This window comes from Homarus americanus, unplaced genomic scaffold (assembly GCF_018991925.1).
Source record: "Homarus americanus isolate GMGI-L3 unplaced genomic scaffold, GMGI_Hamer_2.0 scaffold30858, whole genome shotgun sequence".
In the NCBI taxonomy this organism is placed as follows: domain Eukaryota; kingdom Metazoa; phylum Arthropoda; class Malacostraca; order Decapoda; family Nephropidae; genus Homarus; species Homarus americanus.
In genome coordinates, this window is record NW_024737697.1 from 2,654,333 (window position 1) to 2,671,317 (window position 16,985).

The 16,985-nt window shown below is 41.5% G+C and overlaps 1 protein-coding gene across 1 annotated transcript in view; it reads right to left on the reverse strand.

Annotated features, from left to right (window-relative positions):
- Positions 1-11,007, reverse strand: part of LOC121873542 (actin cytoskeleton-regulatory complex protein PAN1-like) — a 30,158-nt gene extending 19,151 nt beyond the window's left edge. The window contains exons 1-2 of the mRNA XM_042377173.1: positions 10,878-11,007; positions 1,242-1,296 (exon numbers count right to left, since the gene is read on the reverse strand). Coding sequence (XP_042233107.1) covers positions 1,242-1,280 — 39 coding nt within the window. The 5' untranslated portion in view covers positions 1,281-1,296; positions 10,878-11,007. The remainder of the gene's footprint in view (positions 1-1,241; positions 1,297-10,877) is intronic.
- Between the last annotated feature and the right edge of the window lie 5,978 nt (positions 11,008-16,985).

The window sequence follows — 16,985 nt, forward strand, 5'->3', positions numbered from 1 at the left end:
GGGACCGAGGGTGTGACAGGGACCGAGAGTGTGACAGGGACCAAGGGTTTGGCAGGGACCGAAGGTGTGGCAGGACCGAGGGTGTGAGGCTGTGGCAGTGTTACCGAGAATGGATAGGTATGGTAGGGACCGAGGGTGTGAGAGTGTGGCAGGGTGACCGAGGGTGTAGCCTGGTGACCGATGATGTGGTAGCGTTACCGAGGGTGTGGCAGAGTGATTGAGGGTTTGGCTAGGTGACTGAGGATGTAAAAGGTGTGACTGAAGACGTGGCAGGGTGATTAAGGGTGTAAATGTTGACAGAGGGTATGACAGGATTACTGAGGGTGTGGCAGGGTGACCGAGGATGTGGCAAGATTACTGAGGGTGTGGCAGGATTGCCGGGAGTATGGCAGAATGGGTGAGGATGTAAAAGGGTGACCGAGGATGTAAAAGGGTGACCGAGGATGTAAAAGGGTGACCGAGGGTGTAAGGGTGACCGAGGATGTAAAAGAGGTGACCGAGGATGTAAAAGGGTGACCGAGATGTAAAAAGAGGTGACCGAGGGTGTAAAGGGTGACCGGATGTAAAGGGTGACCGGAATCCATAAGGGTGACAAGGGATGTAAAGGAGTGACCGAGGATGTAAAAAGGGTGACCGAGGATATAGAGGTGACCGAGGATGTAAAAGGGTGACCGAGGATGTAAAAGGGTGACCGAGGATGTAAAAGGGTGACCGAGGATGTGACAGGGTGACCGAGGGTGACCAAGGGTGTGACACAGTAAACGAGGGTGTAGTGAGGAACTAGGTGTTGTGAAGAATGAACTTCATCATCAGAGCTCCTGCTGACTAAGATACGAGAATACAAGCAATTGTCAACAAACTTACTGCAGAAACATACATTCTGACTTAATTTCTTTAACTATTTCGTTATTACCTAATTTCTTTATTAGAAAAGGCTATATCATTAAAACAGCCATTATCTGGGAACTGATCACCTGAAATTCAGTATTATTCATTCTTATTAACATGAAATCGTCAACAAACATCTCTTTATTCTCATATACCCATTTACTGTCAAAGGAAAGATTAAAAATTATTAATATCTACTCATATTTACATCATCTCATCATCATGGAAGGCTATGGTGTGTTATAACCATTCACTCCTCCCAGGGCAAGAATGGACATCAGTAGGTACACACCCGGGTGTTTACCTCTACCTACACACACTCGCTAAGGCATTGGTTGGGAGACAATACTAACCTGTAGGGCGGCTTTGAGGAAGTGATTTGTGTCCTGCATTGTGGATCCTGGATTCCTGCAAAATAAGGAAAGATTGGTCAACTTATTTTCATAAAGTATCAAAATTATGCCGTGCTCTTGAGAAAAATTACGGGTGAATCAGAGTGGGATATCGTTGCCTTTCTAACAATATATTCTTTGTGTGTAATTGCAACTGCGAAGATCGATAGGGAGGTGAAAAGTATTCAGCAAGGTCAGTTATATACGCTATGGAACAGTTCTGACATAAAAATGTGGTGAGAGGAGTGTTGGTAGAACACGTTCAGATGTTCTGTTAGTTGTTGTAAAGCGTCGCTTGGGTTTATAGCAACAAAACCGAAGTTAATCGCCTTGTACGTCTGTCTTAGGATGCTTTACTACACGGTCCAGAGCTGTGCATTGGCTCACAAATTAACGACTGGCTGGTATAAGACAAACTCACGCACATATTTAAGGAATCACAAACAAACTGACACATAGATACAGACCAAACATAGTCATTTTTACACCTCTCTCTTGTGCTTATCTGTGCAAATAAAATTGGTTCCTACCCCCCCCACACACACACATTTACTTACGTTTATAGTGATACACCGTGGGCCGGTGGAGACGTTGTTCCTGGTTATGAAAGGGTGCGGATTTGAAGCCGACGGCGTTGATGCCACTTCATGTGGCTGTATAGGTCGATGCTGGAGCTGTAGTTTTTGCCGCAGGTGGGGCAAGGGTGTTGTGGGTCAGGAGGGGCGGCTCCTGCAGCACGTTGATGTTGTCTAGACCTCTTGATCAATTGAACAGGATGATGCTAGTTGCTACCGGGGTAAAAAGCTGCACAACTTTAAGAGGTTGGGCGTCGATGGTGAAGACTGGTATGTCAGGGGGGAGGCACGCGTACTGTGCAAGTACTTTTGTCTTCCCGGTGTTAACTTTGAGACCCTGAGGCTTTATAATTGGCCGAGATCACCATCTGCTGAACTTGTGTTCTGGTGCGGGCTTGGAAGCGCCGTAGGTTAAAAAGGCTACCGTCTAGCCGGTATTATATGCGGACACCGTTGTATTCATTAAAGATGTCGTACGAGAGGAGGGTTACTGCTACAAGGAACATGTTGAAGATGGTAGAGACAAAGTTACGTTCCTGCTTCACACCGACACCGATACTGAAGGGGTAAGACACTCCTCCCGCCAGAGCTTTAGCGCTCATGCCGTTTTGGAATTGTTGGACGTTGTTACTGAATTTAGACAGCACTACGAACTTCTGTAGCAGTAGCCAGAGGAGTTCACGGGTGACAGTGTTGAAGGTCTTGGTCAACTCAATAAACGTGAAGAAAATATCTTTGTTTTCTTCGTGGCATTTCTCTTGGATCTGCCTTGCGATATAGATTATGCCAACGGTGTTGCAATCTGTTCTAAATCCATATTGAGTCTCTGGGGGTATTTTCAATAATGAGTTCCTGCCAGTCGGTGCAGTACCTGTCTGGCCAGCACCTTGCCACCGACCGCCGAGAGGGATATCCCCGACTATTATCGCAGTCAGCGTTGTCTCTCCTTGTAGATGGTCACTGTATTAGCATCTTTCCATCCATGGGGGATTACTTCAGTTCTACAGATGGTTGCAATCAATAAGAAAAAACGCTGGGAGAGTAAAATAAAAAAACTTCTTATTAGTTGTTTTTGAGATCCTTAATGGCGCCGGGGACCTCCTAAAACTAAGGTGGGCCATCGACGGTAGGTTGGTGGTGTATGTGGCAGGTCATTCAACACTTCAGGTTCAGTTGGGTTGCCCTGAATGAAAAGGTTGCTAATATGCTTCGCCCACCTGTCCAGGGCGCCGACCACACACACACACACACACTGAAACAAGCGCAACATGCTCACTAACAATAGCCAGAACTGTGCCAAACTGGTCTACAGATAAATTACCAGACACGCACGCACAGAAGGCGAGGGATAGCATTAATCTGTGTACCTGTTGACGTTATGAAATCATACAGGCAAGAAGGGAAGGAGAGTCCAATATATATATATATATATATATATATATATATATATATATATATATATATATATATATATATATATATATATATATATATATATATATATATATATATATATATATATATATATATATATAGATTGGTAGGTCGTTAGGTAGGTAGGTAAGTAGGTAGGTAGGTAGGTAGGTAGGTTGGTAGATAGGTAGCTCGGTCGGTAGGTTGGTAGATAGGTAGCTCGGTCGGTAGGTAGGTAGCTCGGTTGGTAGGTAGGTCGGTAGGTCTCGGTCGGTAGGTAAAGGTAGGTCGGTGATACAAGTTCACACTGGTTCAGCAGGTACTGTACACATACAGAGTGCAGGTATACAAACAATGGTCGAGTGTTATCAAGGACATCTAATTTGAATTACTGTTTACCGTTGTCTACATACCTGACCTCCGTGTACATGCTTAACCCCTTCTGTAAGGGGACGTCACTTTTAATATTCGATTTGGCTATCCCCAGAGGGGAACCCGTACACTAGGAGATATACTCAGTGCTACTCTAACATATGTGCATAAAACATTATCAACAAAGAAACGCACACACACGAAGCTCAGCCTCACCAAAGGATAAAGTAATCGTATTTTTGTTATGAACTTTGGTGACGTGTTGCAATAGTCTGATATTTATGTCTAGGTGACATGTCCTCCTGCTCAATGACGTAAATCGTTAGTTCATTTTACATTAGTCTTCGTTCATTGGTGATCCATTTTTTCGTTTCCTGTTATACCAGCTTTTTTATGGCTACAAAACTCTCATAAACCTTTTTTTGTTCATTTATTTATCTTTTAGGTTTATGTTCTTGTCTTCTAAATGAGAACTCGACCTCTTTTTTTAACTGTTACTACACGCTTCTTTATGGTCATCTACTGTACATGTTCCCGTTTTCTAGTGATTACAACTACGAGTGACTCTTCCATTATATTCTTCTGAGCTCCACTATTCTCTGATACCTAACTTTTTTGTAACATTAAATGAATGGGGGAGATAATATTCCCCCCTGCATTTAATTTTTTTAAATTTGTATTGTATTTTTAGATATACTTTGTCTTATTCTACGCATACATACAGTCCTGTTAGGAGTTATTCCCTGTAATTTTTAAACCTTGTCTCCTTTAATTATTTATATATTCTCTTCCTGTACATTCGGAATTTATCATTGTATTTTGGAAAGCTTGACTTAATCTTGCTCAAGGTGAATGGAACAATGTGTGTGTGTGTGTGTGTGTGTGTGTGTGCGCTCGTTGACGAAGGTGTGTGTCTTCCTGGTGGGCAGTAAGTGAGGGAGGGAGGGAGGGAGAAAGCAGGGCGGGAGACCGTAGTCGTGTTCTTGGGTCGTTTGGACCTCCACCTGCTTCCTCTCTCACCACTGTTTGCCTCTCCCTTTCTCCCCTGCCATACACTGATGTCAATGTTCATCACTGACGGTAACTTAAGCGGTGACTATAAAAGATCAATGTCGACCCCAGCTTCAAACGCTTCCATCAAGTTATCGCTGACAAGTTTAAACAATAACGTCAGGTCTCGCAAACTAATGAACTTTTTATAGCAAGTATCCCCCAAAATTCCAGAATCTGGACCACGAACGTAAAATGTTATTGGTAGCACAGCGTATAATAAAAAGACAATGATAATTTTATACATCACTTTCTTCTCCACGAAGCAAATGTCTTCCTGTGTATTGATATTTTTATTTTTATTCAGTTTTATTCAAGATCTGCGGCGTTACTTGTTTCAGTATCAGAGAGTTACTTCATGTGTTTCGTCAGCAATAACGTGTCTGGTCTCAGTGTCACGTGTGTCTGACACACGTTTATCGCAATATGATATTATCATTTTATTGTAATAAGGAAGTATCGACCGAGAATATTTTGTGTCAAGAAAGTAAGAATGGTGACTGGCAGAGTTTATCTCAAGGAGGATTGAAAATAGTAACCAAGAAGGTTTTTAAGTCAAGTGACAGTGAATCTTCGATCACAAGACGAAAATAACATTATGTCTATTGTAACACGAGATTATCGAGTGGCGTGATTTTGCAACACACCAGAAAGCGAAACAAGGAACCCGAAATCGAGTGAATTTGCGTCATCACCTGAGTCGCAGTAGAGACGCGCCCTCCACCGCCAGCCTTGACCTTGACACACAAGTGGAGGTGAGTGTGGAAGGGGCATAGGCACACACTCCACCCCCTCCCCCAAAAGAAAAAAAAAAAAAAACATCAGTTTCAAGCTCCAAATCAAAACAATGTTACTGGATTAACAGTCTCGGTACAGGGAAGAGGACAAGTAGTGAGATGATAGCCAATGAAATGTTAAGTCTTCACCCCGCCAGATATCGCTCGTAAACAAATAATTTTAAATTTCAAAACAAAATATATTATTACACCGCAGTCCACAGGAACAGTAATAGATGACTTTCAGTTCATATCTTGTTCTATTTTTCCTTGAGATAAACTCACACAAAAATATATTCTCGATATCCTAACTTGTCGTTTTGAATCAAAACACGTTATAATGTATTGTTAAACTAAGTAAGATCTCACTCACAAATAAATTAGAGATATTGTTTTGCTGGCAACAAGAAAGAAGTGTTGTATCCTGTTTGACGTGCTGCCGGGGTCCAGGTTCACACAGATTCATACTTTGTATTTGTTCCTCTTCTAGGAGGTCAGAGAACGTGTTTACTGAAGCTACAGTTCCTGTGTAATTTTGACCCCTTCTTGAATACCATAGTCGTGTCGTAGCTGAAGTGAATGGTTAGATACGATCTCATTCCTGCTGATAAGGAGGAAATTTAGCTTACGAACCTTTCGACTGGAAGGTGGCGCGTTGTGGCTCGAGAGTGCGTGTGTGTATATGTATGTGTATGTGTGTGTGTGTGTGTGTGTGTGTGTGTGTAGGGGACTTCCCGGACACCCGATAAGCTAGTTAAAATATCAGGCAGTTGTTGAGCTTCCCAGTCCACCTACGCCATAGTTATATGCGGGTATACCAGTAGGTTCCAGATGTCAAATCAAAATGCTAAAATTTCATGCATAAGCCGTCTGTGATGCGTGAATTTAATATTATTAACTGTAAGTTAGGAGTAAATTGTCCTTCATTTTAAAACACCCCTAAAAGTGTTTATATGTGAGGTTGTTGATATTAAATCAATGAAAACAAGTAAATTGTATACTGAATACCAGTGTGTTGATGATCGGAGACTGTGTGTGCGTGTGTGTGTGTGTAGCGGGAGTGGACAGGGAATGCTTTTTTGTGCGTAGTCACGAAGGCCACTAGCAACCCAACCTGAGAGACTCCCACACCTCTTAAAGTATAATTAAGCGGTGAGAATCTGACGCAGGTTCAAGCAACATTATATCTGTTTGAAAGTTTTCCATATACAGTATATACACTACTGTATATGAACAGCAATTTTTATTCTAGGGATCTTTTATCACTGACGAGACACATGTTGCAACAGAGGTCCCAGGCTAAGAATTTACCACTACAGTGATGTTTTATGTGGTAAAGCATTTTATAGGTGGCATGAGGGAAATATGTACACTACTTGTTAAATAAAGTTGTTTTATATTTGCTGCTGGTAATTCTCTCTCTCTCTCATATACTGTATATATATATATATATATATATATATATATATATATATATATATATATATATATATATATATATATATATATATATATATATATATATATATATATATATAGAAACAGTATACACTATAAAAGTCACCAAAGCAAAAGAAAACTTCCACAGTCATCTTCCCTGGGGGCAGACGTCTTGATCACTCTGCAGGGATCACGTACACCACCGAGTCCAGCTCCTCAGAATTCCCTCAGGACGAGCGCCTCTGCTTGGAGCATCGATATACGTGCAATGCTGTTTTGGATACCAAACTCAGCAGCACTAATAAATATTCTAAAAAATTCCTGGATGAACTAAAATTAATAAATGAACAATGTAGGAGTTGTGTCAACAAGGAAGACGATACAGTATTAAGAATCCTTCCAAGTGGGTCGCGTTTTTTGTCAAGCTCACGCGGCTATAAATTTTCAACTTGTCCGTCCTGAGTTGGGTATAAAATTATTCTTATGTCGACAGTGAAGAAAAGTTTTGATCAAGTCAGGTTAAGGTTCTTTCGATAGCCTGACCTAACTGAAATGTATAATATTACTGTATACTGAATATGATGAATTTAGTTGTTATTAAAAAAAAAAAGAGCCCTCGTCGATGGAGTACTAGGAGCTTCGTCGAAGGAGTACTAACGAAGGAGTATTCTTCGACGAAGCTCCTAGCACTCCATCGACGAGGCTCTTAGTTCTCTGTCGACGAGGCTCTTAGTACTCCGTCGACGAGGCTCTTAGTACTCCGTCGACGAAACTCTTAGTACTCCGTCGACGAAACTCTTAGTACTCCGTCGACGAAACTCTTAGTACTCCGTCGACGAAACTCTTAGTACTCCGTCGACGAAACTCTTAATACTCCGTCGACGAAACTCTTAATACTCCGTCGACGAAACTCTTAGTACTCCGTGGGCGAGGCTGTTAGTACTCCGTGGGCGAGGCTCTTAGTACTCCGTCGACGAAACTCTTAGTACTCCGTCGACGAAACTCTTAATACTCCGTCGACGAAACTCTTAGTACTCCGTGGGCGAGGCTGTTAGTACTCCGTGGGCGAGGCTGTTAGTACTCCGTCGATAAATTCTTAGTACTTCGTAGAAGAGGCTCCTAGCACTCCGTGGACGAGGCTCTTAGTACTCCGTGGGCGAGGCTGTTAGTACTCCGTCGATAAATTCTTAGTACTTCGTAGAAGAGGCTCCTAGCACTCCGTGGACGAGGTTTGTATTGAGCCTTATTTACTAAATTCCAAGCTGGGCTAAACTTGACCTAACTTCTGGTTAAATCCATCGTAACAAACATAACTTCAACTAAAACATAAGCTAATCTAACCTTCACATAAATACTAATTACGAAACTATTTATCTTTCTTTGCTACATCTGGGTACAAGATAAGTTCTGATTGTAGGTTAAAGTTGTATTGTGACAATCCGTGTACTTATTGCACCTTATATAGGCAGTGCACCTCCGAAGACAAACTCATATTAGAAGTTACTGAAATTTGCAGCTTTATTAATTTGTGAGTGTGTATATTTTATGAAAACATATTTAAAATGCCCCATGCAAGTGTTTTCAGCAGCAATTATATAAGATATTAGCTTACTGCCCTGTGTTTTTTCTGAATGCTTGCCACATGTTTTTAAACAGACACGTACTGTATAATGTTGTCATATAGTGAAGGTGGGCGAGGTGGTGGCGCCAGAAAAGACATAAACACACAAGTGATAGTTTCCTGCTATTATTATTTCTCAACTTCCCGAGACGCAAAGAGCTGCACCATAATCATAACTAAGAGGTTTACTAATTCACTCGTTGGTCTAGAAAACCTTGAAAGTCATATAGGTTTAAAAATTAGCAGGTAACACGCCCAGCATATAAAAAAAGATTCCTCGTATCCTTGGATCGCGGGCCCCATTGTGTTCTCTTAGGTTACCAAAGGGACAGTTTATGGCGCTGACTAATTTAGGTGGAGTCCCTTGTGGTGTCAGTACTCGGGCGGGTGTAAATTTAGTTTCTTCAGCGTTTTGCCATCACGATTACGTAAGTGAAGAACAGGTAATAAAGTTCTTGTGATTTTTTAACAGTAGTAAAACTGTTCGCGCCACGTCACTTTGAAAAATTCCAGCGCCTCAATTTGTTTCGCTACCATGAAGTTGCCTGTTGGTCGTTATTTGTTACAGCTTCGTGTTTTGACGCTAAGTAAACTTACGCTGGTTAGAGATTTTCATGGATCTGGGAGACATAATAATGATCTGTAATAAGACTTAAACGTGTTATCTTATTACGAAAGAGTCTCGATTCGTGACTCATTACAACCACAACTTGAGTTGCCGGTGTTTCCTTGTGAACAAATAAATATATTTGTAAAGAAACACAGTTAGATAGATTAACAAGTAGACCTCTACATGCTACGCGCTCTGGCCACACAAGTTGTGACAAAATTCATCGCCAGAGAGACATGTGAATTCTTCTACACATATTCACTCCAAACACCTGCAGTACGAGATTGTAAGAGAGGATTAATGGTAACTACTACATCGCTTTTATTCATGAAGAAGTTACCTATAAATTATCTAAAAACCTAAAAACTGAGAAGCTTAACCCTGCCAATGTAACCAAGACGAAGTCATCTGATAGGCAGTGATTTAACAGATGTTCGTTGCAAGATACAGTAATGTACACGACATGGATGTAGTGTAGCAGTGTGAGGTGTTTTAACAGCTGCACAACAGGTCACAATCAATACACACTACATAGTAGTAAAAATACAACGCGGTGAAATTGTAGAACTTCACTCTATGGGGTATATAACCTACATGGGATCTACAATATAATGCCCAGGCGAATGTTTAATACAGTATACAGAGTAATGGGGACAGCGAATTTTTGTCAACTTCATAATTGTATTTCAATAAGACAATGGCTTACGTGCTAGATAAGGCCACCAAGACAGCCTTGGCTTACAGTTTTGGTGATAAAAACCAACTGCACACTGTAGCGTAAAGTAAATTGTTTGCTCGGGATAAGAAGCTATATTTTTTGTGGGAGAATAAATCCAGCTGACAAAGAGAGTACGTCACCAACAGTTATATCCTCTTATCTACTTCCATTACTTCTCTATCATTCATCATCCTCTTCACCCATTCTTTCGTTCCTCACAGATCTGTATATTGCGAATGGAAAACTCACAACTCCGCCCTCACAAGTCTCACTCCACAGCTCCTTATCCCTTCCCTCTCAAACCATACTCCCTTTCAGCCCTTTCTACCTCCACGCTGTCACTCGTTTACACCTCGACCTTTCAATGTACACTTCTTGTTGACATTAACGAGATGACGTCATGCACTCCGCCAAGGCTCTCTGCTGCCTCCCTCGTCCTCTGTGCTCTACATTATGGCGACACAACCTCATCGGGACATCACTAACACTTTCAGTTATTCTTAGTAAATTAATAAAGCTTTCTATTTGACACGTTTTAGTCGGGTTTATTTGAGGGTTAATTTACAAAGTACAGTAGCCTGTTGATTAGTTGTGACAATTCTCCCCAGTAACATAAAAAGTAAATAGCTCTTTTTTTCACATATCCAATGCAAGAAGTACTAAAATTCGTTTCCACACAAATTTGTACAAATTACGATATTTTTTTGAACCTGTGTAAATGGTGTGAATAATCTAGTTTGAAGATGTGTGAGATTCATCTAAGATTATATTATACAACCACGTACACGTATTACTTCCCGGTTTGTATTTCTATTTTGTATTATAATTAAAATCCCACGATGAGAATATTCTTCTGTTTGTGTGCGTACTGAATTTGGAAATTGTGAGGGCGGGAAAACAAAGCTAAAATCGCACTTATGTTCACACTACAAAGAGTTCACTAACGCCAAATAATTTTTCTTTCCAAACACCACAATAAATCGAGGATAATTGTCTCGAACACGTGCTTCCTCAAGACCCACCGTCAATGTACAGTATCCGGGTGACTGGTGCAGAAGCGGTGCACACCCCACTGACGCTCCAGCAACACTAAACACCTTAGCCTCAGCAACAGGTGGCTGGGGAGGGCAGGGCAGTGGAGAGAGGGAGGGAGGGAGTGTGGAAGACACAGTAGGTTCCCCGCTCTCACCTGAGGTGCACCTACGGTGCTCACCTGAGGAGCCTGCCAGATATAATTCCTTGAATTAAGGTTTTGGAAATATCAGTAATATCAGGACAGGTGGCGTTTTTTTTCGGGCAATTCACTCACCTCACCTCGTCTGCCTTCACTATGTCTAAGCTCCAGTTTTAGACAAGGTGTACCACCACCCCTCAAGAGCCATGACTTCTGACATTAACGTCCAAAACGCTACCACTTACGGTACTTTGCTTCGGTTGCTCCTGATCTTAAGGCCTAAGATTATCAAAAAGTGATTCGATATATCTTTATCGTAAAAGGAAATCAACAGAGTGGTTAGAAATGAGGAAAAATGGTGAAATATCTGGCGGATTTTAGGGGAGTTGAACCAAGGATGTTGCGAGGAGTGAGAATGAGAGGACGAGTTTTTGTGGCGTTGAGCAGCAAAGGTCGCCAGGTTGGGGGCTCCTTCCTAATAGTTTTTGTCGAGTCTGAGTTGAAATTGGAGGCTGAAAATCGAGGATGAATGGAGCAGAACGACCTCAGCTGCTGTCGTTGTTTTGGCCAGACGCTAACAGTTGATAAACACAGAGGAAAGTTATGTTTCTTCAGATATTAATGTATTTAAAACAGCATTAATTTAATGAATCGAGTGCAAGCTTAGTTAAAGATAAACTTAAAGTTAAATATCTTCATAAACACTTAATTAGCTATAAATGTTCTCACACATTGACACACTCAGTTCTTTTCACATTTAAGAATGAATGACACTCACACTTACCACACTGTTACATCGGTCCCACTTACACCCACGAGACACTAACACACTCATTGTCACTTATATTTACGACACGCTTACGAACATCAGTCCCACTCACCCTACGACAGCCTGACACACTCAGTCCTACTCACACTTACGACACGCTGACACACTCACACTGAAAACACAGCCAAGCCCACCCACACTTTTGACACCTCCAATGAAAATCCAGAAGCTGACGCACTTAAGGGGGAACACCCAGCTGGGGTCGTGGCTTGAATTAACTTGCTCTCGCTTTCACTCTACCTGTGACCTACCTCCTGCCCGCACCTGTACTCTTTAATCTCATGTATTGTGATACAGTTTATTCCACAATAAAGCAGCAAATACTAGGAGTAGTACAGTGACAGTGGGTCCTGGAGGTCTGACAGTCATTTGGGGCAGTATGGATACAGCACACTGTAGACTAAGTCTTTGTTCGGAAGACAAGCAGGCTGTGTGACCGCCACTACCCTCAACCGTCTTAACTTTTCCATCTGTTAAGGTTGGTCCCCATTAACAGCTGGGTGGTCTGGGGTAGCGAGCACTGAATCTAATAGGTCGCTGTTCACCAAATTATTACCTTAATAACCTGTTAATTCACAAATATTTTCACCACATGATCAAAGACAGTGTAATGTCTAAAACTTAAATAGTACAAAAAGTTTTCTTTTCGGTAGATTAACTTCTTGCTCTCTGCAGGTGTTTTAACATTATTTCTCCGGCGGCTCCTGTGTGGCCGCCTTCCGGGCCTCTCAGGTGGTGCTCATTAACATGGCTTTATTTCTTAAATATAATGTTTTAATTGCTATTTAAGTCATATTAAGGTGTCATATCAGAGGTTTAAGGTTGGCATAATGTTGGTTTTGGAACCTGTATGTGTGTGTGTGTGTGTGTGTGTGTGTGTGTGTGTGTGTGTGTGTGTGTGTGTGTGTGTGTGTGTGTGTGTGTGTGTGTGTGAAACTTAAACAGGATAAATAAATAAATAAATAAAAAAATATATATTGAAGTGATAAGCGTGGTAACATTATGAGATGTTCTTATTACCACCATGCTATTGTACTATTTCAGATGATACTAAATATTACATAATACTTCCTCGAGATAAATGTAGTATATATCAGGTGTCTAAAAGAGAGCTCAGGTTCTCAACTGGCTCAGCCATGTTAATATTGTTATTATTATCCACTCTGCATCTGTGTTTTCTGGCTAAATAAACTGTTTCAATTCAATTTAATTCAATTCACTCGTCTGTTGCCATAGGACTTTTGGGGGTATATGGGTTTTGATGATGATGAGGAGTATGATGAGCTGGATGATGGCTGAGCGTGAGTTGATTTATGTGGTGAGGCAGGAGTGCAGGCTGCAAGAGCACATCTTGGTTCTCCCGTTTTCTGATCCAGTGGTGCAAGTGTTGCAACGACTGGGGAGAGGGATATATACAATGGACTGCCGATAGCCCAGTTTGTTGGGTTTTGCCTGAGTAGCCTGTCTCAGTGTCGCTCATGCATTGCCTTCGTCCGCCGGTGTAGTCGTTGGGTTTCCACGGTGTTCACCTCTTCCGCCGTTGGGGTCGTGTTGCAGCTCTCTAAGCATGTCTGCCTGATGCGGGGCTCCACCACAGATTTTTCGTTTGATGTTTTCTCCCGGAGCCTTATACCTACCAAGGTTAATCCGTAAGGCAGTGGGGCAGTGGTTGGTAGGCGCCAGGACGTGTCCTCATACTAGTGAGCCTATGCACTGTCCCTCTGGGGCCCACTGCTTGTCCGAGATCCTCTGCTGGTCTAGCCTGGGCCCACGAAGCACCCAGTTACTGTGTGTTGCCACGGGAGGCACAGCAGGAATCTTGGTGGTGAAGAGGTTGTCTACTGGCAGGGAAAGACTTATTGAAGTTGCCTCCCTGTTCGCCACGAGGGCTAGCCGGCGGCCGTAGCTGAAAGCGAGAGGAAGCACGTAGTGCTTGCACCTTAACACTAATATAATGCTGCCACACTAGACGCATTACACCACCTTGTCTGTATGACACACACACACACATACACACCTCCTACTACCACCCGAGATCCCTCGCCCGAGAATTGCTGTTCGACACCTCAAACGCATCCAACCCATACGAGCAGGAACTGATCGCTATAAGAACAGCCCAGTCCCAACCATTGTAAAAATTACACTGGTCAACATAAAAAAAAATTCTCATGGTTCTGGATCAAAACAGTCTGATTCTAGTGTAATTGTATGTGCTGAACTCAATTATGACATTCGTATAGCTGTATCAGGCTCAGTTTTCCAGAACCAGCATATCTATATATTTAGTGTACCATGCTATTCATACAGTAATTTATATGCTCATTGGCTCCACTTATGCAATTATTTTGTCCTGATTTGTGCTTTTTTGTTTGTTTCAGTTTGCTGATTCATGATATTGCATATCTACACCTGCATGATTTGTAATTACTCTGAAATTAACAAAACATGGAACGTCGCAAGTGTGTGAACGGTGCTGACAGTTTTTGCTACATATGTGGTGCCTTCACTCCTGGTAGCCTCAAGAAACCAATCACAAAAGCTGTTCGACTGAACTACAAAAGTTACTTCAAATGTCATTTGGGTGACCAAGACAAGAAATGGGCACCTCATGTAGCCTGTAAGTCTTGTGTTAACCACCTGAGCGAGTGGATGTGTGGTAAACGAAGTTCAGGAATGCCGTTTGCTGTACCAATGATATGGCGTGAACCTAAAGACCACAGTAGTGACTGCTACTTCTGTCTCACAAATATTAAGGGAATAAAAATCAAGACACGAGGCAAGGTACAGTACCCCAATATTGCTTCTGCAATCCGACCAGTACCGCACAGTGCTGAACTTCCAGTCCCAAATCCACCGACTGAACAAGAATTGAGTGATTCCGATTCTACCTCTACCTCAATGGAAAACGACTACCAGGATGACTCTGAAAATACCAGGCCTAAACTATTTACTCAAGAAGCGCTTCATGATCTCATCAGGGACCTAAACTTGTCAAAAGAAAAGGCTGAAGTTTTGGGATCCAGACTAAAGCAGCGTAACCTGCTAGAAGATGGAGTGCATATCACTACAGCGCGTTACCGACATAGACAGCTGTCTGCATTTTTCAAGATGGCAAACAACCTTTGTTATTGCGAGGACGCAGTATCTCTCATGCAACAACTCTGCAAGTCTGAAACATACAAGACAGAGGATTGGAGGCTGTTTATAGACTCAGGAAAAGACTCTCTGAAAGCTGTTCTTTTACACAATGGCAATCGGCTTCCATCTGTCCCAATAGCACACGCAACAAAAATGACTGAGAGCTATGAAACAATGAAAATTCTGTTGGCCGCTATAGAGTATGAGAAACACCAGTGGAAGATATGTGGCGATCTCAAAGTCATCAGTTTACTACTGGGCCTTCAGAGTGGCTACACAAAGCACATGTGCTTTTTGTGCTTGTGGAACAGCAGAGCTGATGCAGAGCACTATGTGAGAAAGGATTGGCCGACAAGACCAAGAGATGCGCCTGGAAGGTTTAACTGTGCTCACAATCCGCTTGTAGATCCAGAAAAGATATTTTTGCCTCCACTGCATCTAAAGCTCGGTTTGGCTAAAAATTTCATCAAAGCTATGGATCAATTCGGTGCTGGGACTCTATACTTATCTCAGAAACTAGGTGGTGTGGTTTCCGAAGCCAAGTTGAAAGCAGGTGTCTTGAATGGACCACAAATTCGTATACTAGTTAATGATAGCGAATTCACCAAAACATTGAACCCACTGGAGAAAAAAGCATGGGAATCATTTGTCAATATGTCAAAGAATTTTCTTGGAAACTATCGTGCTGACAACTACAAAGAAATCGTAACAACCATGCTTCAGAATTATCATGCATTGGGAGCAAAGATGTCCTTGAAATTGCATTTTTTCCACTCTCATATTGAATTTTTCCCAGGTAACCTTGGAGACGTTAGTGATGAACACGGCGAAAGATTTCATCAAGATATCGCCATAATGGAGAGCAGATATCAGGGACAATTCAGTCCTAACATGATGGGCGACTATTGCTGGACACTGCAACGAGAAGAGAGCAAGCTGTACAAGAGAAAGAGTAAAGTTCAGAAGCACTTTTAGAACTTCATATTTTGTCATTATAAAGGATTTGAACTTATGTTTTTTGGTACAATTTTTTATGAGCTTATCTGTGATAGGTTTAAAATTGTATCTTGCATGACGCGATAATGTTACTATATTTACTATTTTTTTTATTCTTTAAGAAAGTAGGTCTGATGGTAGAATGAAACATCCAATTAATATTCATTAATATGAAATTAGTCATGAAAGCACAGTCACATGAGATAATCTCATCTTTTGCACGACACGTGATGGAATATTAAATATTTGTACCTATTGATTTTTTTATAAAACCTGGTCTGATAGAACAAAACAAATATCAGATTCGAATTCAGCAATATGAAATTAGTTGTGTGAGCATGATCTCATATGTGAACCACTTTGGCTGTTGACCAGTGTTATCAATAACTTGTAATCAACCAGTGTATTCACTCCCAGTCAATCTTACTTTTTGCACTGTCACTATGTTGAAATGCCCTGTAGTTTGAGCTTCTCCTCACCTAGTTATTATTTATCATATTTGTATTACTTATGTTACTTGTATATTATTTGTAAATCAAGAGACCCATTCCCAAATTATGTTACTGTATATTTTCAGCCTTCCTTCTACCATGCTCTTTCAATAAACCATTAATTATTATTATTATTATTACACACACACACACACACACCTCTCCCTCTCTCTCCTACCTTCCAACCCAGTGTGGCGACCCTGTCAACGCAAGTGTTGACGGTCTGTGTATTTCCATGAGTAGCTGGGATGGGTCCTCTAATGTTTAAGAGGTTTTCCATATTAGGTAGGGGTGTTTTGTGTTCTACTTTGTTCTTTGTATTTATTGTCATATTTTATCTAGTCTCAACTGTAGATATATGCATGTCTGTACAAATTAGAGGAGAATAAGTTCACACATGTTATGGCTATATGCACTCGGTCAAACCTTGTTTGAAAGATCTGCTACATTAACCCTTAGGCTGCTGGAGGTTTCTCTAAGGTGAATAAAATTATGGAGAGTT